Below are 24,998 nucleotides of genomic sequence, written 5' to 3'. Positions count from 1 at the left end.
CCCCTGCATTTTGAGCCGGGAGGTGGGTGGGTAGGTTGCACGACAGACGGCTTGAATAAACTAATGTCACCTCATTCTAGCACTCCGCACTGGAAGCCCGATTCATCAGGTTTTGCTGAGCTTTTGCTGATGTGGAGAGTGATATGGGAGTGCCGGTCGGCGAGAGGTTCCTCCACCGAAGCCTTGTTTCTTACTTTCTTTGGGGGGAATGATCGTCGGGACAAGCTTTTTTGGGGTAAGGGTAAGACCCCCCGCTTGGGGTGCGACGGGGACAACACAGCAGAGATGCACGCTAGGAAGGCTCAGCCTCGTTTGGGTGGGAGATGACGTGCAAGTAGGAAACGCCACCGAAGGGACCAGGTTTGGTTAGATGGTGGGAAAACGGTGCCGCATTTCCCTTCTCGTGCGGAGGAAAGTCGGGAGAGAATGCTGCAAAAAAGAGAGAGAGGAAGCCACTTGATGATGTGGTTGGGTGGGTTTGTGGGCGAGGGGGGTGGCCAATGGGAGAAGGGGGGTTAGATGCAATATTGCTTTCAGCTGAAGGATGCGGTGGTAGGATGGACATGGGTTATGGGACTGGGATATGGGGGGGGATTGGGCTGAGCCTTGCTGTTCAGAGTGTGGTGGTGTGGTTTAAAAAGGTTCCGGGTGGCCGGGTTTGACCGTTGATGGGAGATTTGTTTTTTGTTTCAACTGGATTGGGGGTAGTTTGACTGGTTGTTGATTTTTGCCAGTTTTGTTTACAGAACACGAGAGGTATATCGCTGTGGAGGGCAGGTGGTATTGGCTGTTCTATGAGCTTACAACCTAGCTGGGTGCTCACGCGGGAACAAAGATGAAAAGAAGAATTGTTGAAGGTGCCCTCGCGCTGGGTTGGGCCGGGCTGGCAGATGCCAAAGCTCTCAAATGGGGAAGTGATAATGAACCGCGGTGGGAACCGGCGAAGGAGACTGGGTGTGATCATAAGGATTACATGATGGGGATCTCGCCTACTGTGACCTCGCCGCCAGAAGGGACAAAGACGGATGAGGTTATCCTGAGGTTACAGGGGAAGAGACAGATCAGTGTCACCGGCACCAGAAGCTCGAGCGAGGAGGAGCTCAAGGGACCAACTTGCGGATACGTCAGCGGTTTGGCTTGTAAACACGCCCCTTTTCACCTGTCATCAATGAAACAGTCCAGCTAACAACACCAGCAATCCCCCTCTACTGCGACATCACCCAATCCTGCCACTACAACGCCCTCCTCACCCACATCGGCTGCTGCGACACCACAACCAGCAACTGCCCGGTGCCCACCCGCTGCCTCGACTCGACAGACCGCTCCCTCTTCACAACCCGAAACGGCTTCACGCTCTGGTGCGGCCAGACGGAATACCCCCACTGCCTCACGCACATCTATGCTGATTTGGCGAACGGTCCGAATTCGTATACCCTCATGGGATGCGGTGTGGCAGCCGGATCAGATGTGGTCTACGCCACAGTCCTCCCTCGAGCCGGCCCTTCCTCTTCCACCACCACTGAAACAACAACCACTACCACCACCATCACCACCTCAACCAACACCCCCACCAACACCTCCCCTCCAGAAAACCCCCCTTCGACCCCCATCGGCCCAATAGTCGGCGGGGTAGTAGGCGGAATCGCAGCCCTGGCCATCGTCGGTCTAGCAATCTGGTTTTTGATCAGAAGAAACCGCCGAGACCGACCCGCGCCTGAACCCCAACCCCAACCCCCGGTGGCACAGATTAATCATACTAGTCCGCCCCCTCCATCAAGTCACCTGTCCTATTCCCAACCTCCACCATCATCCCACCTCTCCTTCAGCAACTCCCAGCACCCGAGTAACCAGATCTCCGAGTATTATCCCGGCAGTGGGGGGCAGGGATTCAGCCCGATGGATCCGAGGGGGAGTGTCGTCAAGCCGAGCTTTATGAGCACGAGCACCGCGGGCGGGGAGAGCAGTCCGGGTTTCGAGGGGCATGGGACGCCTAGTCCGCCGCCGCCGGGGGGGTATGCTTTTCAGAATCAACAGCCGGGGCAGTTTGGGCAGGGGCAGTTTGGGCAGGGACAGTTTGGGCAGGGACAGCAACAGTTTGGGGGACAACAGGATCAGGGGCAGTTTGGTGGGCAGGGGTATAATAACTTGAACCCGGTGACGCTTCCGCAGCAGCAGTTTGGGCAGCAGCAACAGCAGTTTGGGGGGCCGCCGGTTTATAACCCTTATGGACAGCAGGGGGCGCAGCAGGGGGGGTACGTGCCTGGTCGGGGGGCAGAACTGCCTACTGAGAGGGGGGATGGGGAGGTTAGGGAGTTGCAGTGAGGGATAGACGGAAGTTGAGTGGGGAGGGATGGGATGCAATAATTCGGAACGGATACATTGTCTTGGAGTGTTTGCATTATGACAGTATTTAATCACCTGAGTGCGAGCTCTTGATTTAAAGGGGGGATGATCATAAAGAGTTTCGCTTTTCTGTCATCATACTGTAGTTGAAATATCCCTGATGAGAGCTGTAGGCCGCTGTAGAGAGACAGGTCTGGTTATGAGAACCCTTAGCATGGCGAGAATGTGACAGCAAAGAAGATAAAGAGTCTCTGCGGCCTCGATCATGGGCTGGACTGACGGGCTGTGAACGACCAGCACGCGTCAACACTCCCTAGGCTGGCCAGCCTAGAGGGAGCAACCACGGTATACATACATACCGCCCTCCACACCCACCACCTTCCAATAACTCCAGTACCCTGTCCATATTGGCCCTCACCTTCTTTCATGCTTAGATTCTCATAATCCACCACATCCCCAAACAGGGTTGTTGTGTGGGGCGTCACTCCAGTCTGTTGGATAGATGTCCTGTGTGGTGAGTAAGCCAAACGGAGCAATTATGTATTCGCTTTGACAGATCATGGGTATCTTATCGTGTCTTCTCTCCCCCATTGCCTCTTCCTCCCTTTCTCCCCCATCTAGCATTCTGAAAGACCCGTTCCCACTGTTTACCCAAACTCCAGACCGTCTAGGTCTACCATGTCTCTGAACGGCACCACCCGAACCTCCATCTGCCCCAAAGGACCAGCCCAGGGCATCTCAGCCGCCACAAGGTATATCCCAGCCGCCTCGAGGCAGCATCTTTCTACCACAGCCCCTACTCGATCCTCCTCTCCTCGTCCCTCCCCTCCCCCAACAGCCCCTCCCCCTCCCCATCCTTCCCGTCCGCCCCCTTGTACAACACATAATGCTGCGTGATAAAAACGGCATCATACATCATACTCACATTCCCCAGCGCAAACTTGACCGGGTTCCCCGTAATCCCGCTCCAATCCCCCTGCAACCAGCTATCAATCCCCTGCTGCCCAATACTCAACACACCCCCCGTAAAATCCAACAAGATCTGCACAATACTCCATCCCTTTGTGCTCTTATTCCGATAATTCACCAGCACCTGCGGCGTGTATTTTATGAGTGTCACAATGAGCTTCACATAGCTGATGGCGTAGATCGCGTCAAGCCACACCCAGCTATGGCCGCCTCCAGATGGGTCGTTCCTCTCCGGGGAGGACAGCACGATAAAGATGACAAAGATGACGCCGACGATGCAGCCGAGGATGATACCGAGGATGAAGCGGGAGGGTTTGTTGCCTTTGGAGGGGGTGAACGACCAGAGGCGGGGGGAGAGGTACTGGGAGGTGGTGATGATGCTGAGCAGCAGGCCGTGGAGGGCGAAGGTGATGTCGTTGAACTGGACGGTGGGGGTCAGGCCGTGGTAGCGGGAGGCGTACTGGGCGCGGATGAGGGGGCTGTAGTAGAAGGCGTAGTTGGAGACTGCATAAGACAGGAAGCCCAGGCAGTTGATCAGGGGGAAGTCGACCGTGGTACCAGAGGTGGATTTTCGGCTGAAGTTGAGCATGGACTGCGGGTAGAACGAGAGGGACCAGCAGATGAAGTAGATCCAGCCAAAAACGGACGAGAGGAACTCGAGGAGAGACATGGTGACGGGAGGACACTGGCACCCGATGCCGATGCAACCGCGATGTTCAATGAAAATGAAAGAGAACCTCGATGGACAGGCACAAAGAGTGGGTCATTGCGTCAGACAGCGTGCCGTGTGTTGTGCTGCACCTGTGCACCTGCACGTGTATATGCACGTGCACAACTTTAAGGGTTAGGGTAGTTGTGTTTCCTGTGTTGACATTCAGCCAACCTCGCCGTGTACCTCCACTGACCTTCTTCTTGACGATCGTTTTGATCCTTCCAACTTTTTCCCTAGATGCTTCCTCCATTCAGCCACCTCTCGCTCGTCGAGGCCAATCGACATCAGCCGCCCCTTCTTCCACACAGCAGGCAATCCCTCCTGGCCCTTGGGGAATCGGATCCAATACTGCCCCATGATAGACGTTTTTAATCGCTTGTTTGCCATGTCCTCGTTGAGCTCCAAGCTTGAAGAGCATTTCTTTGCTCCAACAACCGCTCCAGGAGAGAACAGCAAGATGTACCCGATATTATCGCCCAGCAGCCAGTTTGCGTCGTCTGTTTTGGTGTCGAGCTGATACGGAGCCGGCAGGTCAAACATACCAAAGCACAACGGCACCATCCTCTCCAGTTTATCATTCCAGTTGTGGAAACCACCAATCCTCTGGTGCATATCCATCTCGCGGTTCGCCTACCGTTTCCACCAGTAGCTGTACCCCTTCACCATAAAAGTGTAGCCATGCGGATGAAGCGTAAGCCAGCCCAGCCTGCTTTTTCCTGGCTGTCCCGGCAGGCCGTCCCCGCAACACCACAAGTTCTTGTGATTGTTCTGCTCTCGCCGCAGCTGGTCCCTGACAAGCTGACCCAACTGTGCCCTGAGAACCCGATGCTTCCCGCTCAGTCCTCTTTGATGGCTGCCGACATTGGGGCAGTTCACATCCAAATCCGGCTTGTTGCCTGGTTCCAGCCCCAGGAGACACTCCGGTGTGCAAAATGTGGGAGGGGCAGCATTCGTCGTCCCATCACTCGAGTCCGCCGGCACCTCGGGTGTCCATTGCGGCAGTCGTAGTTCTTCCAGGTGCCCAATCTCCCTTTCCATATCCTCCCTGATCCAGAGCATCTCCTTCCAGGATTGTTTGATCCCTCTTTTGACTTCGTTCAACCACCGGTTCTCCTCGTGGACGTTCTCCCGGCCCTCGAGATACACCTCATCAGGCATCTCGTCCCGGGCCCGCAGCTCAGGGAGCCGATCAAACTTTTCGCCGATGTTGGAGAGAGGTTGGAAGAATTAAAAAGATGGTAGATTCCAAAAAGCCTGACTACGTGTACTTGAAGTAAAGGTTAATCCCGCCTTTCCACAATGACTTAGTGACGTCCGCACTTTGCCGTGGCTCGGTGAAGGTTTTGGAGTGTTGGCGCCATCAAAGTCAACCGTTGCCATGTCCGATGAGGCCCTCAACGCTGTCCCCCCCACCTCCCCTCAAAGCCATCCCCCTTTGACAAGTCAACTCCACCCCCTCAACCTCCTCCCCTCCTCCTCATCCCTCCCTTCATATACCTCCCCCTCCCGAACCCCAACCCCCTCTCCCATGATCCCCTCCAGCCACCCCCGGTAGCCCTCAAAGCCACCCAACATCCCCCTAACCCTCACCCTCCCCACCCCCCTCACCCCTTCGAACCCTTTTAGTGTTCTAACACCCACCCCACCCCAAAAAGAACTCTGCCACACATCCAACGTCAATTCTCCCACTCCCGTGAACACCTCCCTCACCAGATCCCCAGACCACGGAGCTGGACTGTCCAGTTTTATTCGAAGCCTCCATTTCCTTATCAGGGGAATGTAGGCAGGTAATATAGAGGGGGGGTTTGTCGGGGCGGAGATGAAGGGGGATAAAGGAATTGTGATGATGTTCTGGGATTGGGATGGGGGGGTGAATGGTCGGTTTTGTTGGGGTGTTGCTGTTGCTGTTGTTGTTGTGGTTGTTGGTGGTGGTGGTGGTGGGAGGGGGATCGCAAGGGGGGTTTTATATGCCTTGGGGGAAGGATACAAAGTAGGGGAGCTGGTGAGGAGGGTGGGGTGGGCGGAGAAGGTGTTTGACTTGTACAAGAGGGGGTGACTCTCGATGTAGATTTGTCGGGAGACGTATAAAATCGCTGTCCAGATTTTTGGTTTTTCGGCAAAGGTTGACAGAGGGGGGGTTGTTGATCGATAAGGGGGTGATTCCTCGCCTGAGTGTGGGGGGAGTGGTAGGTGGAGGAGGTGGGTGTAGATTTCTAGTCTGAGCTCCAGTGGTAGTGACAGGAGGGAAATTTTTGGTTTTGGTGGTGGTGGGGTGATGGTAATGCTTAGGAGGAGTGGCATTGTTGCTGTTGTAACGGCGGCGGCGGCGGCGGTGGTGGTGGTGGTGGTGGTGGTAGTGGTGGTGGTAGTGGTGGTGGTTGCCATTTTGATTTGAGATAAATGCTGTTGATAACAAGATTAAGTTGGGATGGATGTAAAATGTATGGTGACGTTGATATACGATCAGTGATACACCTCTCTCGCACTTGTTCGGAAAAATCAACCAACGAGAACACCACTCTCAAAAATCGATCAAAGAAGAGCAACAAAAAGATTGCGGCCCGGCCCAGATGTACATCACCCCCTTCTCCCCCTCCCCTTATACCAACAAAGACACAGCTATGCTAACACCATTTAGGGATTCATACCAGCAGCGGTGAGGATGAGGCTCACCCTGGACAACCTCACTGGCCGGCCGGGGCTTGCTCATCCAAGCGCCACGCCTCCTTTCGCCCCCATGGCGGGAATAGCAACATTTCATTTGTAGAAACCACGACCAAAGTGGTGTGTGGCGGCTTCGTGAACCCTCCAAGTGTGCATCATCAGACCAACGCCCAATCCAGAACAAACCGTTGATCTGATCTCATCATCCAAATTCATTCACTCACCAACAGAGTGACCCCCGGTGTGCCGCTCCCGCAGATGATAGTCAACCCACCAACCTCCCAACCGACGACAACTCACCAATGCCGGGGCCACCCAAGCTTCCGGGGGTTACGGATGGCGGTGACCGGGGACACAGCTCTGCTCTGACCCCCACCCCCCTCTACTTCCAGAAGGATGAGGTGTGTTAAACAAACATCTAGATCGGCTTCCAAAACACCCAAATAATCACAACTGTCGTATTCTTGATCCGTAACAACAAAATACCACAATAATCATTGCTGATATCGGAGTGCCGTCTCTTCAACCCTCTGAGCCCCCCCACCCATCCACCCACCCACACGGCACATGTTTTGTCTTGTCTGTCCCCCCCCCGGTCAGTCCCTGACACCCCGGAAGCGACCCCGGCAGCGTCCCGGCCCAGAATGTCTTAACCCTCTCTCAACCTCAATCAGACCGCCACGACAGCAGCAGCATGTGATATTTCCCCTGGGGTACATAACCGATCTGTTTTTGCATTTCATCCTGCATAACACCACCAGCCACCTACTCTACTGCCCATCAACCAACTAGCTACCTGTACAACATCTCAAAAAACCATCATCAATTTTATCTTCCCTCTCTCTAATCTACCACATCTACCCCCCAACCCCCATCTAGTCTCTCTAGTCTAGTCTGTCTGTCTCGTTGTTGTATTGATATCTACAATACACCTACTGTATAAATCCCAACTCCCAGAACCAAAAAAGTCTAGCCAGCCGTTCATCCATCCATCCATCCATCCATCCATCCATCCATCCATCCATCTAACCTTCAGTGTCTTTCCCCCTTTTTTTCTCTCTCTCAAACGTAGCACACAGCAACAAGCAAAAAAAGCCAGGATATTTTTCATTCATCTCATACAAAAACACATCGCGCGACAAAATATCAACAAGAGAAAATTAGAAAAAAAACATACAAAAGAAAAAGGAACAATTTTTGCTGCCACCCAGACAAGATTAAATAACCACCTAAACGCCTGCCTGCCGCCTAGTCTGCCGTTGACGAAGAAGAAGAAGAAGAAGAAGAAGAAGAAGAAGAAGAAGAAATAAAATGCACATGGAAATGCAAAATGCAAATCGGGCTTTTTCATGAAAAAAAATACCCGGCCCTCCTTCATCAGGCTCAATTGTCAAAGAACGGAGGGGGTGGTGGTGGCAGGGTCTTTGTTGACCCCGCATGGGTCCTCGGCGGTAGATAATCCCCCCTCTTCAAAACTCTCAATGATAGAGAAACGAAGAAGGACATCAAAGAAATCCATCCCAACACCATGACTTGACATCATGATGCGCTTCGACACAAGTCAACAGTGGGTCCCCCCGTTGGCGGCGGAATGGGTTAGGTGAGGTGGACAGGACCTCCGAACCCCATTGCCGGACTCTCCACCCCCCACAACACCTTTCCCCATTGCCGAAAGGGCCGTCCGTCCACCCGCCCGCGTCCCTCGCGCTTATAAACAACGAACCGGCCGAAACTTAATACCACCCTGACCCCCCAAACCCAGCCATTAAACCTCTCTCTCCCTTCCCCCCTATTTTCCTTTCCCTCTTTACGAGCTCTTCACCGGGTTCTGCATCCACCCAGGCAACGTCTGCCACCCCTTCGCATTCACTCCCAACGGCGCACGTCCAAAGTTCTCATCCAGATCCAACAGAATCTTGAGCGCGTTTCTCGACCGGTAGAATGGGCTGTCAGGGTGCTTCTCCTTGAGCGTCTGCACAACGTCCGCAACACCAGTCGCCACCTCGGCCTTGCCCTTGCCAGGGAAGGGGAAGGCCGTCTGGAGCAACTCGTACGCGGCAAGAGTGAAACCGAACTGTGGCGACGAACGCATGATTCTGGCAGGACCGCCCTTGAAGAAGGCACGGAAGCCCTCCTCCTTCCAGATGGTCTTGGCGGCGTGGCGGAGGCCGGTGTACTGGGTGTCACCCTTGCGGGCCTCGACCTGGAGACGGGTCTTGATGACGTCGCATGGGGTGGTGAGATAGGCGGCGGGCATACCGGCGATGGCACCGGCAGTGAGGAGCTGAAGAATACCGAGCTTCTTGGTCTGGGACTCGCCAAAGAGGTCCTTCTTCAGGTGGGAGTAGGTTGGGAAGTAGATGGCCGAGAATGGCACATCGCGGAGCAGGCAGGCGGAAGCGCCCTTGTACAGACCGACGAGACCAAGGTTGCGGATGATCCACATGGCCGACCGTCTAGGAGCACCCTCGAGCGACTTGGCGACCTCACCCTGAACCTGAAGACGAATCTTGACAATCTCGAGAGGGTTGGTGAAAACGACCTGGCAACCACCGGCAGCACCACCGGCGATGACCTCGTGGCCCCACCAGATCTGCTTATCCTTAGTGGTGAACCATCCACGAACGAGATCGTTGACGGTCAGCTTGATGGCCTTTTCTGGGGCAACACCAACAAGCTGTGGGAGGACACCAGAGTACAGCCCGCGGAAACCCTCGTTGCGGATGACCTTTTTGAAGCAGTCGATCGAGTTGTTGTACAGCCTCTGGCCGGGGTTGGCACCTCTCTGGTTCTGCATGCGAGTCTTGACGAGATCGATGGGGTACACCATGAAGGCACCAAAAGCACCGGCGATACTGCCGAGAGCGAAGCCGTAGGCGGACTCGAGACCCTGGGCGAGGAACTTTTGGCCGGCCGACCTGGTGGTCTCGGTGACGGCACGGACGGCATCCTCATCTCCTTGTCTACTCCTCCATGATGGGTCGAGCACCTTCTTGAAGTCCTTCAGGCCAAGACGCCCAGATGGCTCATCAAGGCTGGCAAAGTGGAAGAGGATATCGGCCTCCATCGGGGTGAAGAGCGAGAAGCGGGTGATCTTGGCGGCCTGGTTGAGGAACTCGGTCCTGGTGATCTTGCCGTCGGTGCTCTTGGCGCAAGCACGGCGGATGATGAGTTCGACGAGGTCCATCTCGTGGATCATGTTCTGGAAAGCTCGTACGTTGGCGTAGGAAATCTTGGAACCCTGAGAAATGTTGCACAGAGTGCTCAGGTTCTCGAGGAGGTAGTCCGAGAGCTTATGCCTCGCGGTTTCCTTGATGATGCGCTCAAACTCCTCGGGCTCGATGTAGCCATCGCCGTCCTTGTCCAGATGCTGGAAAGCCTGGCGGACACGTTCACCCTGCAGACCGCGCAGCATTTGCGAGAACTGCTGGTAGTCCATGCTGTGTTTCGCCTTGCTACCGATGTAAAGCTTCGCCCAGTCACACTCCCAGTCGAATGGGATGCTATTTGGCCCCTTGTTCAGCTCGTACAGCCTGCGGAAGTCCTCGTACTTGACCTTCCCGAGGCGCTCAATGTCGAAGAGGCGGAAGGCGATCTCATATTCGGCATCGGGCTTGGTGAGAAGGTTCTCAAAGTAACCCCAGTCGGCGAGCGTCACCTTGCCCTTGTTCGATCGGTCGGCAACATGGAACAGGATGGAGTACTGTTCCCGCTTGATCTTGTGCTATTTTTTATATAAGATCACACGTCAGAAAAGGTGCTGGACTGGACAATGCGCCGGCCAGTGCAGAAAGGACTCACGTAATCCTCCGACGGAGGGGCAACAGCGTTGATGAACTCCTCGGGGCCGAGGTAGGGCTCGGCGCCATCTTCCTTGATGGCATGCTTAATGAAGCGCGCCTTGGTCTGGGCCGAGAGCTCTTGTGGTTCTGTTGACCCAACCAGCGTCTCCTTGACGGCCTCCTTCACGACGGTGACCTTGGACATGTTTGTTGTGTGTCTAGTCTAGATGCTTGATATTTGCGAAACGAACGACGTTGAACTGGTTCAGTCAGCACCAACAGCACTCAAGCCGTTAACGCCGTTGTCGCAATCAGCCTGTAAAGTGTGGGGTCGCGAAGTGGCCGAAGTTGAGTCAATTTGCGCGCTGGCAAAAGACGTGGGTTGCGTACCGCAAAGAGAATGCGAGCGAGGGAGAAAAACAGAAACCGAGGTCTTCGTTTAAAAAACCAAAAACTGTGACAGACGAAGGTTTGTGTCACGCGAGGAAGAGTTGTGGTGTGGTGACTTGGGACTCGCGGGTAGGTAAAGGGTTTCTGACTCAAGCCTCGCAATGCGCAACAAAAAAGTTGTCTGTCAACAACGAAAGGTGTCTGATGACTGTTCCTGCCAAAGAAGGGGAGGGGAGGGGGGGGCTGGACAACTAGGACAGGACAACAACGGAAAGAGGAGGGATGTGGGATGGAGTCTGCCGAACCGGAGACGACGGGGTCAAGGGTCTTTGCGAAAAAAAAAAAAGAAGTGGATCACGTCCAAATCTGGGGCAGAACAAGAACGAGAACGAGGTATGGGGAAAAAAAGAAAAAAAAAAAAGAAAAAAAAAAACACCACCACAAAATTCTGAGCCTTGCCTAGTACCCAGGAAAAAAAAGTGAAGTCGCAGTTCCTCTTTTTCCACTCATAACTTCCCCAGGCTTCCCCACCACCTGACCAATCCCAACCAGCAATTCACCAGGTCAAACAGTGGGGGGTGTGGGAAAACAGGTTCTTGGCAGCGGGATCCAGTTACACAATAGCCGAGAGTGATTTGGCTCGGCAGCGCGGGAACCGCCCTCCGATCCACGCCGGTCTGGACTTGTAACCCCAAGCCGAAAAACACCCGGACACTCCGAGGTTCACTTGCCTCCATGAGGGGGTGATCCTCCAGGCCCTATACCCTCATTTCACTCACTGAACTCGTAATAGCCTCAGGTGACCAACTACTCCCGTCAATTTCCCAGAAGATCTCGGACACCAAAAAAGGAAGGCCACGGGGATCCCCCCAAGATCGCCAACAACCAGGGGGGGCCACAAAAAAGCTTAAATTCTTCAAGATCTGCACCAGCGTTTCAATTGACAGTCACTGACAGGCAACCCCCCCTTTCCATCCTGTCAGACGTCAATGCCATCTCTTCTCACACCTCACTGATATAGAAAAGCTGTTTGTTTCTAGAAGACATCTGATGTTTTGACACCACCCACAGTCTTGAAGATTTGTGTTTCTACTAGCTAGGATCATGAGATCATCACCTGATCCCTTGCGTTTTTCTGCAAGATGAATGTCGCAGCATCACATAAAGCCACATGGCATCCCTTTGAAGACTTGGCCTATATAATTTCCTTCTTGTGTAGAAGGTGATCAGGCTGTACTATCTTGTTTTGAACACAGCGAGGGATCTCTCACATTGAACTTGCTCTTCATAAGTACAATTCAAGTGTAAGGGAGTGTATATCAGGTACCATATGATACTGCAGAGAAAATGACAGTTGAGATGGTCATCAAACAGTCACAAGAGTGAGCATCGTTCACATCATTCACATCACTCACCTCACTCACCTCACTCACCTCACTCACCTCACTCACCTCACTCACATCACTCACATCCCCAAATCAATAAGACAACACCGTGTCACATCTATTGGCATCTAAACCCCTCAATCGAACTTAGTCCCATAATGTGATGCCCACCCCTAATATCTATCCCTCCCTCCATAACAGAGAGAAGAAAAAATATCAAAAGAAAATAGCCATCATGCCCCCAGAAAATATTATAATTTATACACATAATAGTAGCCCGCCAGCCCTAAACCCCTTCCTTTCCCCCCAACCCCTCCTTTCTAAAAGAGAAACAAACAGCATTGTCCCTCCAATGATCCTGGTTGGAAAAGAAAAAAGAAAGAAAAAAAAGGCAGCAGACATAAAAACACACAATTTCCCACCCACCCATAAAACACCAGCCCACAATCCCAGATAACCCCGCATTCTATTTCCCAGAAAGAGAATCGAGAAAAAAAAAAGACGCCTTGCTTGCTTGCAGCTTTGTTGACCACCTCTCTTCAAGGTGTCATCAATAAGCCACGGGGATATCATTTCCATATAAACCACCACCGCCCTCCCACCACCAGAATGTTCCCCCTAACCTCCCAATTCCCGAATGCCTTTGTACCACCCAAACAACGCCATGTAAATAACAGCCAAGAATGCTTTGCTCAGGATCACCAACCAACCCTCAAACCTTCATTGCTTCGCAATCGTGACAAAAAAAAAAAAAGAAAACCGTATTGACATGAGAACAAGGGAAAGTTTGGCGCAAAGAAATGGGAAAAAAAGACAAGGTATCGTGAGAGGGCATTCGTCACATCGTCAGAAGGGCGAATATGTTTCTGTCGACTTTTTGGTGGTTGTCGTGGAAAAAAACATTGTGTGCATCGAATCCTGGAAGTCTGTCCCAGTAGCCAAGACGCAGTGTTCCGCAAAAATCTAATGCATGATGGGTTGCATTGAAATAGCGAGACGTTGCGACGAGTGCCTGGAAAGAAAAGAAAAAACCCCGATGCGAGAATAAAAGCGGAAGAAAAGAAAACGAAGAAAACAAGGAAATTATTTGGTGGTGGCCCATAGCAAGACCAAAAAATCTCTGCCACAGCCTTTTGGTGTGTGTTTGTGTCGAGGGCAAATGCCAAAAGACGCTTGCTGGCCCAGAAAACAAAAAGGTGAAGCACCAACGTGGCAAGATCAAGAAAGGAGATCCATGCTGTGGTGCTGCGACGGTTTCCAGCAAATGGATGCTCGAGATTGTCGCAATGATGAACAAGTACATCGAAGTGAAGAGCCTGTCAACATGGTTTCTGGGCTGAAGCGAGGTCCGAGACTTAGGCCTCAAGGGCAACAGGCAAGTGGTGGTTGGCGCGGAAGGCCTCACACTCGGAGCCCGACGAGCTCGCGGCCTCGGCCATGGCGCTGTAGAGGTAGGACAGCGTCACCCCACGAAGCATCTTGGCCTCAACATAGGTCGAGGCGTTCTTGTACTTGGGGGACGAGTATTTGTCATAGACGGCGCTGTGGTGCTTGCGAGGCTCGCGGCAGCATTCAAACATCATGTTGATGAGTGGCTTGAGCTGGCTCAAGGTGTAGCCAGAGTAGTGAACGTGAGAAAGAGTCTGGGGAACGGTTAGTATCCGAGATGCCACAAGACGCAAGACAAGAACTACATACCCAATCGCCCTTCTCAAGGAACATGCGAGAGATGCAGTGGGCACCGGCGGCAATGTAGCTGGCAGGGCTGCCAACAAAGCGCTCGTCCATGATGGTGACCTCCAAGAAATACTTGGCCAGAGTGCGAGTCTCCAACTCGTAATCATCAGCCTTGCTAATGCGACGCAGGAAGCTCATGGGACCGGGCCAGCCGAGCTCAAACTGAAGCATACTAAGCATGAAGCGCTCCGCCTTGAGGATCTCGTCCACGTTGTAGCCCGAGTCGACCATGTACACAATTTCCTGGACTGATGGGCAGTTGATCTCCTCGTACTTGGCGGCAACGAAGAGGGCCGTGGCGCCGACAAGCTGGAGCTTGCCGAGCGAGACAATCTTGACCGACAGGAAGCGGTCAATGTAGTTGACGGTGAGAAACAGCGTCTCGGGGAGCAGGCAAAACCGGTGATGTACCTGAATCAACCAGTCCATGAGAACTGCGCGCATCGACCACTGGATTTCGGTCTGGTTATCCATGTAGTGGGGATTGGGGACCATGGAATCCTGCACAAAACAAAACTGTTAGTTCCGTAGCTCCTGACGCGCTCCACTGCAAAAAGTACATACCTCGAGGTGTCTCATGTAAGCAAAGATCTCTTCGCCATACTCGGCCACCATGCTCACGTCCCAGGCCTCTTCCTCAATCTCTTCCTCCGTTTGAGTAGAAAGAACCCAGTCCTTGGCAATGGCGAGCTCTCTCTGCGCATTGAGGCTGGAAGCAGGAGCCACCATGGTGGTCAGTCCGCCCGTGGTGTTGTCCCCATGAGACCGATAGGAGTGGGCTGTCGTGTATCCATGATCCTCGTAAACACCCGAGTGATCCTCGTCCGAATACTCGTCCTCCTCAGCTGTGGGAAGGGACTTGGCCACCTGCGTGATGGAAACGGACACATCGGACTCGAGCTCAACCAGATTGCGGTTGCCAATGCCGGCGGTGTCGTACGAAATCTGCTCCACGGCGTCCTCGTAAGCCGCCTCGGTAACATTGTCGTCGAAATCGCTCTCGTCATCGAGCTCGGCGAGCTTTTCGGTCTGGACCGCAGCCTTGGACTGGGTCGGCTTCTGGGAGGCCTGCTCTGCCTTCAAGGATGGCTGGCTCTTGTATTGACGCGGGCGCTTAATCTGCTTGTCAACCATGGCAACCAGATCGTCAACGTTGGTAAGAAGCTCGACACGACCGGCGACTTCCTGCTCATTGCTGTCCCTGTAGATCATGGTGGGCTTGATGTTCCTGGGAACACCATTCTTCAGAGGAGGTTGGGCAAGGGCGCCGACGGGACGTTGCTGGTTGAGGCTGTTGGCGTTACGAGCAGTGGGCTTTGTGACATCGACCGGAGCCACGTTGTAGGACTTTGCAACCGGAGCAGGCGCAACCTGGTGGTTCTCCTTCTCGTCGTTGCGACCGGCTCCGGCGACAGTAGGAGCGGCAGCATTAACAACCGACTTGGCGCGAGCGCGAACAGCCTTACCGATGGGCTCATCGGCCAAGGGGCGATTGGTGTTGCTCAAATCGTGGAGGATGACTCTCTTAGGAGGAGCGTTGAGAGCACCCGTGTTGGCCATAATCTTGACGGTGCCAACGGACTTGTTTCGCTGGTGCAAGGAGGGCTTGTTAGAATGGATGTACTCGGTGATAGGAGGGGCGGCTTGGTAGATGCGCAGAGGGCGCTGAGGCTATTTCGGGAAGAGAAGTTGGTTAGCCTGTCTGTCATGAAAGATTCGGCAGAACAGTCTGGGTTATGTAGAAGCTCGTCTCGAGCGACTTCAGACGGTGAATAGACCACGAGGCTTTCCACCTGAGCAAGTCAAAAGTGGAGGGGCAAGGTGGGCGCTCGTGGACTTGCGACCAACGATGAGGGGATGGCAGAGTTGGGTAGAGGGAGGAAGTGGGGAGGAGTTCTGGGCAGAAAGACATACCTTGGCATCCATGATGTCGGGTTTTTACCTTCTATTTGATGTTGGTTGAGGCTGTTGTCGCAAAGACCTTTTTCCTTCTGGATATCGTCTTGGTTGCGGGAACGATGAGACGAGCGGTTGAGATGGCAGTTGTCGAGTCAGAGAAGAAGTCTTTGGTCTCTGGAAAAGTGAGGTAGTGGTGGAAGAAGGCAATGTGGTTGTTGTTGCGAGGAGAGAGCAGAGAGCAGAGGGCAGAGAAAAGGTGGTCCCCGCTCCTGAATCGAAACTGAATACTTATCGTCGTCCCTCGGAATGGATTCTTCCTGTTGACAATACTGGGAAGCCGGCGAATAGGCTTGAGGGCATCGAGATATAAAGCGGAGCAACGAGGAGAGCAAGGCGGGGGGCTGGTGAGGCTATCGTGGGCGCTGGTTGCCACGGCGTCGCAAAAATACCAGCGCAGCGGGAAGGAGGGCGCGTGGGTGTCGGGAAGGCACCTCAATAAATTCGACACGGTCAAGCGTCAAGCGGGGCGCGCCTTCACTCACTGTATCGAGGTCAAGGACATGAGTAAGAGGAACCTGAAGCAACGATTGCTGTGCGATGCCGACAAGAACCTTCCAACAGCAGAGGTCGCGGGTGGAGCCAAGGTTAAAGAGAACAGCGAGAATGTTTTTCACCATGTGTTTATTGACAAGATGCAAGTAAACACAGACAGAGTTCCATTTGGGCGGTGTGGTCCGTGCATGCCCGTCTGGGTTGTTACGGCGACCCCAATCATATGCACATGTTCCAATTCCTGGGATACGAACAAAACAGCATCAAATGCCCTTTGAAATTTCACATTTGAAGAACATGGCCATCACCATCATCACTTACAGCCTTGCCATTCTCCATCTCAGCCCGGCCGGGTAGGTCAACTATGGAGTTCTGATCTCCATCGTGGAGTCTGCAAGCCCAAGTCCAGCAGACTAACGATGCATGTGTTGTCTCGCACCAGTAATCAACAAGCATGCTCAAAGCTTACATAACTCTTCCATGGGGTGACGTAGCCCCCGCCGTCTGGGCACTGGCCTTTTGCGCGACCGGCGCGTCAACTTCTCCAGGTCCTTAATTAAGCAAATTACAGCAAATCCCACCACATTGTTTCTCACAAACCATTCTCGACTTATATCAACCCTATTCTCTTCCCAGAGCTGGTACCTACCTTTGTTTCCTCTTTACCGCACTCCTATTGGTCCACAGCTGTGTCTTTTTCATTTTCCCTGCCACCAGCTTTTACGCGTAGCGGGGCAGACCGGGGCCCGCCCCCGTTCGCGTTGTCACGTGAGAACCTTGCTGGACTTTTGAGGTTGTATTCAATCACGACTTTCCTATTGCCAGTCGCCAATTTCGATCTTTCTCTTCTCCCAGATTCTCAAGAGGATAAATCGCAGCCTGACGAGGCCAGCCATGGGCCAGGATCCCCATCCAAAGGAAAACTTTCAGCGCGGCGGCGGTGGGTGGAGAAGTCGGGCCACTTGACCAACGGCCGCCGATACCTACCTACGCACTACCAGTCATCTAACCCGGCGCAGCAATGGCTGAAGCACGCCTTGTGTATCAACATGAGAAGCTACCAGAGCTTCTGGAGAATCGGGTATTAACTCTACTTTTCTCTTCCTTTTCCATGGACTCCGGTCAACGTGGGGTTTGGACAGTCCATAGGAGACACCGAGAAACCCTGCTCCGGGGCCATAAATTGCCTCGACGGTCCTCGACCCCTCTTGCAGAATGTGACAAGAGGAGAAGAACCCCTCCACTCCCCCCAGCTTGAGCTTCGATCGCATGTGCCATGTGGTGGAATCCTACGCTACCTCCTCACAAAGAGACGGCGCCCACCTTAGCAATTGAAACTTTGACTTTGCCAACGGAACGGATGTGCCCTGCCGCGAAGAGACGGTCGGTCGATAGCATGGGGTGGGTTTTGCTGGTGGCTTCTTCCGCGACTCGCTCCGCTGCGGAGTAGGCTGCTTAATATGATGCGATCTCTTGCGCAGCTTCGATTTATGTAGCGCAATCAGCAACGTGTGCCCTTTCTGCGACATTGGCACACACGTCAAGGTTTTTGTGGGCGTGGCGAAAACAGGGGCCGTCCCTCTCCTCCTTGCGAGGGCATGCCACCATGCCTACCTGCTCTGAGGTACTGTGTATTCTCCTCCGGAGTGTCAAGTGTTTGGTCAGATCTGGGGAACAACGAAGCCACGAGCCAATGGTGTGGGGCCGGAGCTTCTTGTTGTGTGTGCCCCACAGGATCGTGGACGGACTCTTTTGTCTCTTTGTGAGTTTGGTTGCGACAAACATGACGGATGGAGTGGTCGCAACCTTCCAAAAACAATGCGCCGTGGTACCTGGTGACACCAATGGCTGGATCCTGTCCGGAAAGCCCGCCAGAGACTCTTGCGACAAAGCCAGGACATCAAGCAAAGAGGAGGGGAATCGAGGGCGTCTGGCGGTTGCAGATCGGGCGCTGGAAACGGGCAAGGGTGCCGTTGCGGTCATGGAAGCAGCCAAGATCCACGGAATGGAAGCCACTGGCGCGGACAGTCTACTCACCTCCAGCAAATGTCTAGGAGTCCAGCCAAAGCTCTATGTTATGTACGTGCATGTACGACCCGCCACCAACCAAGACCCCTCCCCCCTACTGCACAAAGAGAATTGCTTCCTCTCCTCGCTTCCTCGCTCGCCTCCCGCTGTCCGTCTCCTCCGTCAAAGGTGGAGCGGGGTGGGAAGTGCCATGGACGCAAGTGCGCTCGTCCGGGCCTGAGCTGCATGCGGTAGTCGTGATGGATGGCGAGCGTAGAGGGAGGGGTACACTAGCATCTTGACTTGGAGATATCACCACCACCTTGTTAGCGTTTTCTGCAATAGCGAGCTTCGAGGCGACCACGGCCGTCCCCAAGGACCAAGAATCACGAATAATAGAGCAGTGACAGGTAATAGGCGGGTCTGCGGGTCCTTTTGTTGACGGTCTGACACTTGGGAGAACTCGGAGAATCTGGCGCGATGATTCGATGCAGGCTTTGCATTTGAAACTTTGCCAGCGCATCGAGCCGCGCCCGATCCTCCCCTCTACAAACCAAGGACGACACACCCGCACTCGCGCAGCGCACACAAAGTTACCTCACAACAATTGCCAAAAAAGAGGGCACAAACGGCCGGCTTGCCTCGAATACACTCGGCCCAAGACAACCTTAATGCCACTGAGGGGGAGCCAGCCGCGGGGTAGGCAAACAGTTTCATTTCAGACTTTTTGCTATCCATATCAATTGTGCGCCTCTCCATGCTGCTTCGGTCAATGCCGGAAGCTCCCCGTTTGCCCGGCGTTCCTTATCTTTTGCGATCTCTCACTATCTCACAATCTTTCCATCAATAACCCGCGCATTTGCGGTGAGCCCAGTCTGATATTTGGACGGCTTGCGCCGTTGTGTCTCCCGTGGAATCTGACCATACATCTCTGGAATCTCTGCCCATCAGCGGAGATTTTATCTGAATATGCAACTGCTCTGCTGCAGGTAGGGCCACGGCGCCACCTTGCTGGCCACGTAGTGGACAAGATAATACTTATCTATCGAGTAACAGTGTTTATTTTCTTGTCCACGACAGTTGGGCTTGGGCAGTCCTGCCTATCAGTGCCAGGCACATCTCCAGCAGACCCCTGTTGCTGCGCTACCTTGCTGGCGACTGCCATTGGCCGATGGAGGGGTTCGAGATGGCTGCAACGGGCACCTTGGGGGGTTCATGAACCTCTCTGGCGCATTCTCCTCCTGTGGGCTCGACTTGGCCACTGGCCAGAGGGGACCCAGGGCGTTGACCCTACATTTGAGCTCTTGTGTTGTGTGCCCAAGAATACCAGGCGGTCCTAAATGGTCAGACCAACAACGGCTTCCCCCATGGTCATGATTGGTGAGGCCCAGGAGAAGGAGGGCTTCCCCGGTGAGCAGCCCGTGTTTCGCAGACTGCATGTCGGTATATGCGCCTTGCAAGGCAAGCATCAAGCTTCTTCTTCTTCGCGACTGTAAACAGCGACTGTAAACAGCGACTGTAAACAGCGTCTGTCTTGGGTGTCTGGAAAACACTTGACCGATTTTAGCCGTGCGCAGAAGAAGAAAAGAGAGCGGTCTATGTATCGTCTCGATCGACCGGAAGGCGAATTAAATGATCTCTCAGAAACTGGTATTCGTGCAGACACTTCTCGACACGCACAACCTTACCTCCAATGCAGCGGGCCTTTGCCTTGACTGCTCCTGCTGGTGCTTGCTACTTCGGGAGACTGCGCCATCGCATGTTTTGGGACTCTACTCCTGGGAAGAGAGATAAGAAGGAATAATACCTAAGAAAACAGGACCTGGCACAAAGAGAGATGGCAGCCAAGTCTTGAATCGGAATGTGCCTGCCCTGAAAGAATATCGCACATTTCTCAGATCTCGGCGCAAAGCGGAATGCGCCCCGAATGCGCTGTGCATGATATAAGAGACCCGAAACAACAAAGCAAAGCAGCAGCAGCCACTGCTGTTCTCTGCTCTGCCTTCTGTCTCTTGCATTCTTTGGTTTCTCCCATCATCAGAAGAGAAGCTTCCTGAAAATAGATGCACTGGCAGGGGGAGTGTGAGTGACCCAGGCCAGGTTGGCAAAAGCCATCTGGTGATCAGTGACCGGGAAGCTTGCCAGAGGTGAGGTAAGGTTAGGTGCGGTCAGTGTGGATTACCACGTCTGCAAGCGCTCCGCTGGCTGGGTGGATGGCTGGCCGTGCGAAAAGCGCCCAGTTGGCAGCTCCTCGCACCCTGGCGCAAGGGCTAGATGAAGATGCGATCGGGGGGGAGCGCAAGGCCGGAAATTGCCCAAATCACAGATATCAAGAATCCATTCACAATACCTTAAGCCAGTCCAGCTTGTTCCATCTGTTCCTGTCCAGTTTGTTCTGCTGTTCTGCTGTTCTGCTGTTCTGCTGCTCTCTCTATTGTGTTGCGGTGGCACAGTGTCGAGGACTGCCCTGAGCGGATCCGCGCAAAGGTCAGGCAGTTTGGTGTGCGGGTGTGCGATTACTGGCATCTGCTCTTTTAATGCAGATTCTTTGCGACTCCTCCGTTCTCTTCCTCGCCCACAACCTCCGAATTGCTCAACCCGGTGCCATCAAACCAACCAAGTTCCTCTGGTAAGCCATTGTCCCCCTCCCGGCACCCCATCCCATCGCCCGTCACCCATCGCCGGCTTCCGGCTAGCCCGATTCTTCTTCTGCTCCCACCTTGCTCACACTCTGCCGACTTGACTAGGTCGGGCCCGCATCTTCAACAACGAGAGAGAGAGAGAGAGAGAGAGACGACAAGAAATCGCAGCTCAGTTCCTCCACGACACCACCACTTCCCCAACCTTGCCGTAAGCCTCCTCGCCCCCTTCCGTCCCTTGCGATCCCAACACCTTGCTCTGTATACCTTCTATCTGCTTTGAAGCAAGCTTGCTTGCCTTGCTCCCGATGAGCACCCGCTTTTGCTGTGTTGCGCTCGCACCCCGACCATCATTACCTCCTACCCATCGAGCATTCCTACACCCCCGGTTCCCCACCGCATTTCCTGTGTTCGATCAGGCCTTCATGGCATTGCCTCTTCTACCTGCTGCTGTCCATCTGCACCCAGCTCTAACCGTCGCATTGCTCTGTCCAGATCCAACAACTTCCCAACACCGTCCGGCACCCCAGCAGCATCCACAAGAGTCGGCTTGGTCCTTGCGGCACTGGCGGCGACCTCAATCAAGGATAGACCACTGTCCATCCGCCCCTCAAGCCGGACCCGTCCGTTGGCATTGTACCCTCGTCGCCTTTTTCGAGCGCTTGTCCACTGCCAATGCGATTGTTGAGTCCTTTATCGACCGAACAAAACCAACGGTGCTGAGCCCCACCGGCGACACACATTCCATCACACGACCTCCTTTACGAAGCCACCGTCGACGGTGCGATACACTAGATACACATATACATATCATACAATGGCAGCCATGTCGCCAACCGGGATAGGACACGGGCGCCCAGGTCAGCCTAACGGCAGCATCTCGCCCCGTACCGTCGCGGAGCCCAAGCAGGTGACGTTCGTCTTGATCTTCCAGGCATCGCGGGGGCGCCTGCCCCTTCGTGTCAAGATCTACCCTCACGATGCCACAGAGTCGATCGTGTCGACGGTCAAGAACTTTTACGGTCTGTATACCACCCAGACTATCTCCAAAGGCGTAAGCTTTGAGGATGCGGAGGGCAACATCCTCATTCCCCACTACGAGAACTTTGCTCATGATATGACCGTTTCCGTGCGGGTTCACGACGAGCTTCCCCGGCCGTATTCCTATGACCACCCGCCAGCGCCCCAACACAACTTTTATACCGCCGACACCTTCATGTCCCAGTCGCCTCTACCACCGCCTCCGCGCCCAAATGACCATCTCTTTGCCAGACCTCACTCGCCGCCTGCGTCACGCCTGCGTAGCCCTTCGCCTAATGGCGGACGTGGACGTCGCAGCGGCTCGGCAAACAACAACCCCAGCTCCAAGAAGGTACGGTCACGTTCTGCCAAGAACAGATCGCAGTTGAATGGTGACAGTCACGGTGAAAGCTTCAACGGTTACAGCAGCGGCGACGGCGCGCCAGGCTCGTCGTCGAGCAAAAGCAAGGACCATCTCGGCAACATGGAAATCAGTGTGGACAATATCGTCGAGGGTGGCCGTCGCAAGCGTCCCAAGTTTGACAGTTCGGTATGTTGAAGATGTCGTCTAACGGGTTGTGAATGCTGGTTTCTGACATGAGTTTTATTTGTCTCTAGGAGTTGCCTCTCTATGCCCCTCTGCAGATGCCCGCGGCCACGTCCAACCCTTCCGTCTCACCGGCGCGGCGTGCTGATCATCAGCATCGTCCCTCGCTGCCTTATATTCAGTCTGGGCCAAATCCCTTCAGCAATCCTCGGCCTTCTTTGCACTCCCCGCACAGTTACAACAACGGGTTTGCGCACCCTTCCACGTACCCCACGCCCAGCAGTGACATGCGGCGCTCGCGCGGCAGCTTCGGCTTCGCGGCCACGCCGGGGATGCCCATGGTGGCGACACCAGACGGCACCGCCAACAGCTGCATGTCTGAGGAAGACAAGGACGTCGCCATCCAGCTTATGCGCCTGGGTGAGATCTCCACGCATGGCCGGACGTCGGCGTCCACCATGGACGACACCTTTAGCGGCAGAGCGGACGCCACCTCGTCGACGGGTGCCACCAGCGAGGCGGACAGCGATCACGACATGCCGGCGGCGCGGAGACAGAAGCTCGACGCTGCCGGTCACCACAAGAAGGTCCTCCATACCACAGAGAGCCACTTTGTCGGCCCCGCCGACGGCGCCGACACAAGCGGTGAAGATGGCTACTGCTCGGACAGCGCCCCCAAGCCCGCCATGGCGGCTCCCAAGCCGAGAACCAAGCTCAAGGCGAACACGCTTCACCAAGCCAAGGCTGCCGCGGCTGCTGCTGCGCAGTCCAAGCCTCGGCCTCAGAAGCCCAAGGTCAAGAAGGAGCCCGCGGGCGTGAAGACGGCAGCCGTCAACGGCGGTACCGCCGCCGCTTTGGGTCCCATGTCCCCGGCCTCGCTCCCGGCTTCACGCAAGCAGTCTGTCGCGTCCAACACCGGGCTTTCTCTTGCTACCGGGGATGACGAGCACCCCGACTTGTCGACCAAGCCTCGCTGCCAGAGGTGTCGCAAGAGCAAGAAGGGGTGCGACAGGCAGAGGCCTTGCGGTCGGTGCAAGGATGCGGGGCTGGGGGCGGATCAGTGCATCAGCGAGGATGAGGGGAATGGGAGGAAGGGGAGGTATGGGAGGCACATGGGGGTGCCGCTCGTCAAGGAGGAGGTTGCTGCTGCGCCGGTTGCGATGACGACGTTGCCGCCGATGATGGGGGGTGGGTTCGGCGGGGGTGTGACTGACGGGGTGGAGTACGCCTCGGAGGTTGGAGGGGGGGATAAGGGGAAGAAGAGGAAGAGATGATTTTTTTGTTGATGGGTCAACCCCGGATTGAAAGGCTTGTATGATGGGATGATGGTCAGTGGGGTGTTGTGAGATAGGGGTCGGGATGGTGTGGTCTGCTATGCCTTGTCAATGCTCTTGTGGAGTTCTCGTTGGAGACTCGCGGGGTTGGTGTTTTTTCCTATGTTGATGGCTACAACCTCTTTTTTATTAAGCATGTCCGCTATTGGGGAGGATGACTATCTAGGGCCACCCCTTAACCTTCATCTCATTACCGTCTTTGGGTGTTGTTATTGTCCTGTCGGGCCTTGAACATTTTCCGCTCTATCAATCAAAGAGATTCATTTGTTTTTTTCTAAAAGCGGCTGCGTTTCTTTTTGATGTTGGTGGGAGGTGGAGAGGTGGGTTTGGGCTTGGGTTTTGGGTTTGGGTTTGGGTTTGGGTTTGGGTTGAGGGAGTGGGTGGGAATGGATAAGATAGGTAGGAATGGGTGGTGGATGGTTCGAAAGCTGGAAAAGAGGAAGGGCGAATGGATGGCTCAGGGGTTAAAGGGGGGGGTTAGGGGATTGATTCTGTCTTTTACAAGGTTTAATTGATTTGAAGGGGTGTGGGGGAGGAGGAGTGTATATTAGGGCTTTTTCTTTTTTCTTTTTTCTGTTTTCCTTTTTTTCTCTTTCTTTTCAACTCTGGTATATTTGGAAGGAATGGGGGGGAGGGAGGGTGGGTTATTGCACATCACATCACATCACATCATCACTCATGTCTTTTTAGCGTTTGATTTTTTGTTCTTGTTGTTGGGGGGGGGGGCGGGGTTTATAGCGAAGTACCTACTGGAAATATTCTGTTTTTGTTGCGGTGGTGTGTGGTTTATGATGTTTTGTCGGTGCCCTTTTTCTGAATGTTGTGCATTGCGGCCTGGACTGAAGCTCCTGGGAAGCGTGAGCCAGAATTTTTTTTTTCTTTTTGTTTTTTCTTCTTTCTTCCAAATTTCTTACTGTTTGAGGCTTCGGTTCTGTGTTGATGTTTCTGTTGTACGGGGTTCTGATGGTGTTGATGGTGTTGATGGTGTTAATGGTGTGTTATTATGCTCCGCGAATAC

The 24,998-nt window shown here is 54.1% G+C and overlaps 8 protein-coding genes across 8 annotated transcripts; 4 read left to right on the top strand and 4 right to left on the bottom strand.

The window, feature by feature from the left end:
• Positions 1 to 234: 234 nt before the first annotated feature.
• Positions 235 to 2,545, top strand: QC761_203310 (uncharacterized protein). The gene is made up of 2 exons (XM_062876057.1): positions 235 to 1,139; positions 1,196 to 2,545. The coding sequence occupies exons 1-2, from the start codon at positions 836 to 838 to the stop codon at positions 2,320 to 2,322; spliced, it is 1,431 nt and encodes a 476-aa protein (XP_062734617.1). The 5' UTR covers positions 235 to 835; the 3' UTR covers positions 2,323 to 2,545.
• Positions 2,546 to 3,139: 594 nt separating this feature from the next.
• Positions 3,140 to 3,982, bottom strand: QC761_203300 (uncharacterized protein; the record flags this gene model as incomplete). The annotated part of the gene is made up of 1 exon (XM_062876056.1): positions 3,140 to 3,982. One exon carries the CDS (start codon positions 3,980 to 3,982, stop codon positions 3,140 to 3,142), a length of 843 nt encoding a protein of 280 aa, XP_062734616.1.
• A 1,485-nt stretch (positions 3,983 to 5,467) lies between these two features.
• On the bottom strand, positions 5,468 to 6,409 carry QC761_203295 (uncharacterized protein; the record flags this gene model as incomplete). The annotated part of the gene is made up of 1 exon (XM_062876055.1): positions 5,468 to 6,409. The coding sequence occupies one exon, from the start codon at positions 6,407 to 6,409 to the stop codon at positions 5,468 to 5,470; it is 942 nt and encodes a 313-aa protein (XP_062734615.1).
• Positions 6,410 to 8,495: 2,086 nt separating this feature from the next.
• Positions 8,496 to 10,675, bottom strand: AGC1 (mitochondrial aspartate-glutamate transporter agc1; the record flags this gene model as incomplete). The annotated part of the gene is made up of 2 exons (XM_062876054.1): positions 8,496 to 10,412; positions 10,490 to 10,675. The coding sequence occupies 2 exons, from the start codon at positions 10,673 to 10,675 to the stop codon at positions 8,496 to 8,498; spliced, it is 2,103 nt and encodes a 700-aa protein (XP_062734614.1).
• Positions 10,676 to 12,616: 1,941 nt separating this feature from the next.
• Positions 12,617 to 16,551, bottom strand: CLB4 (B-type cyclin). The gene is given in 5 exon segments (XM_062876053.1): positions 12,617 to 12,836; positions 12,848 to 13,888; positions 13,944 to 14,483; positions 14,547 to 15,653; positions 15,897 to 16,551. 4 exon segments carry the CDS (start codon positions 15,906 to 15,908, stop codon positions 13,601 to 13,603), a joined length of 1,947 nt encoding a protein of 648 aa, XP_062734613.1. The 5' UTR covers positions 15,909 to 16,551; the 3' UTR covers positions 12,617 to 12,836; positions 12,848 to 13,600.
• Positions 16,552 to 18,216: 1,665 nt separating this feature from the next.
• On the top strand, positions 18,217 to 18,681 carry QC761_0034570 (uncharacterized protein; the record flags this gene model as incomplete). The annotated part of the gene is made up of 1 exon (XM_062872304.1): positions 18,217 to 18,681. One exon carries the CDS (start codon positions 18,217 to 18,219, stop codon positions 18,679 to 18,681), a length of 465 nt encoding a protein of 154 aa, XP_062734612.1.
• A 1,972-nt stretch (positions 18,682 to 20,653) lies between these two features.
• On the top strand, positions 20,654 to 21,670 carry QC761_0034560 (uncharacterized protein; the record flags this gene model as incomplete). Its single annotated transcript, XM_062872303.1, has 3 exons — positions 20,654 to 20,663; positions 20,830 to 20,948; positions 21,575 to 21,670. The coding sequence occupies 3 exons, from the start codon at positions 20,654 to 20,656 to the stop codon at positions 21,668 to 21,670; spliced, it is 225 nt and encodes a 74-aa protein (XP_062734611.1).
• Positions 21,671 to 21,896: 226 nt separating this feature from the next.
• QC761_203270 (uncharacterized protein) lies at positions 21,897 to 24,296 on the top strand (the record flags this gene model as incomplete). The annotated part of the gene is made up of 2 exons (XM_062876052.1): positions 21,897 to 22,649; positions 22,718 to 24,296. 2 exons carry the CDS (start codon positions 21,897 to 21,899, stop codon positions 23,918 to 23,920), a joined length of 1,956 nt encoding a protein of 651 aa, XP_062734610.1. The 3' UTR covers positions 23,921 to 24,296.
• Positions 24,297 to 24,998: the final 702 nt, after the last annotated feature.

This window comes from Podospora bellae-mahoneyi, chromosome 2 (assembly GCF_035222275.1).
Source record: "Podospora bellae-mahoneyi strain CBS 112042 chromosome 2, whole genome shotgun sequence".
Taxonomy (NCBI): domain Eukaryota; kingdom Fungi; phylum Ascomycota; class Sordariomycetes; order Sordariales; family Podosporaceae; genus Podospora; species Podospora bellae-mahoneyi.
This window is presented reverse-complemented; position numbering and strand designations above follow the sequence as displayed.

Coding starts and splice junctions, on each gene's coding strand:
- QC761_203310 (XM_062876057.1), top strand. CDS start 836: ATGAAAAGAAGAATTGTTGAAGGTGCCCTCGCGCTGGGTTGGGCCGGG. Junction 1,140..1,195: donor ATACGTCAGCGGTTTGGCTT/GTAAACACGCCC, acceptor TAACAACACCAG/CAATCCCCCTCTACTGCGAC.
- CLB4 (XM_062876053.1), bottom strand. Junction 14,484..14,546: donor CTTACATGAGACACCTCGAG/GTATGTACTTTT, acceptor TGTTTTGTGCAG/GATTCCATGGTCCCCAATCC. Junction 13,889..13,943: donor TCCTTGAGAAGGGCGATTGG/GTATGTAGTTCT, acceptor ACCGTTCCCCAG/ACTCTTTCTCACGTTCACTA.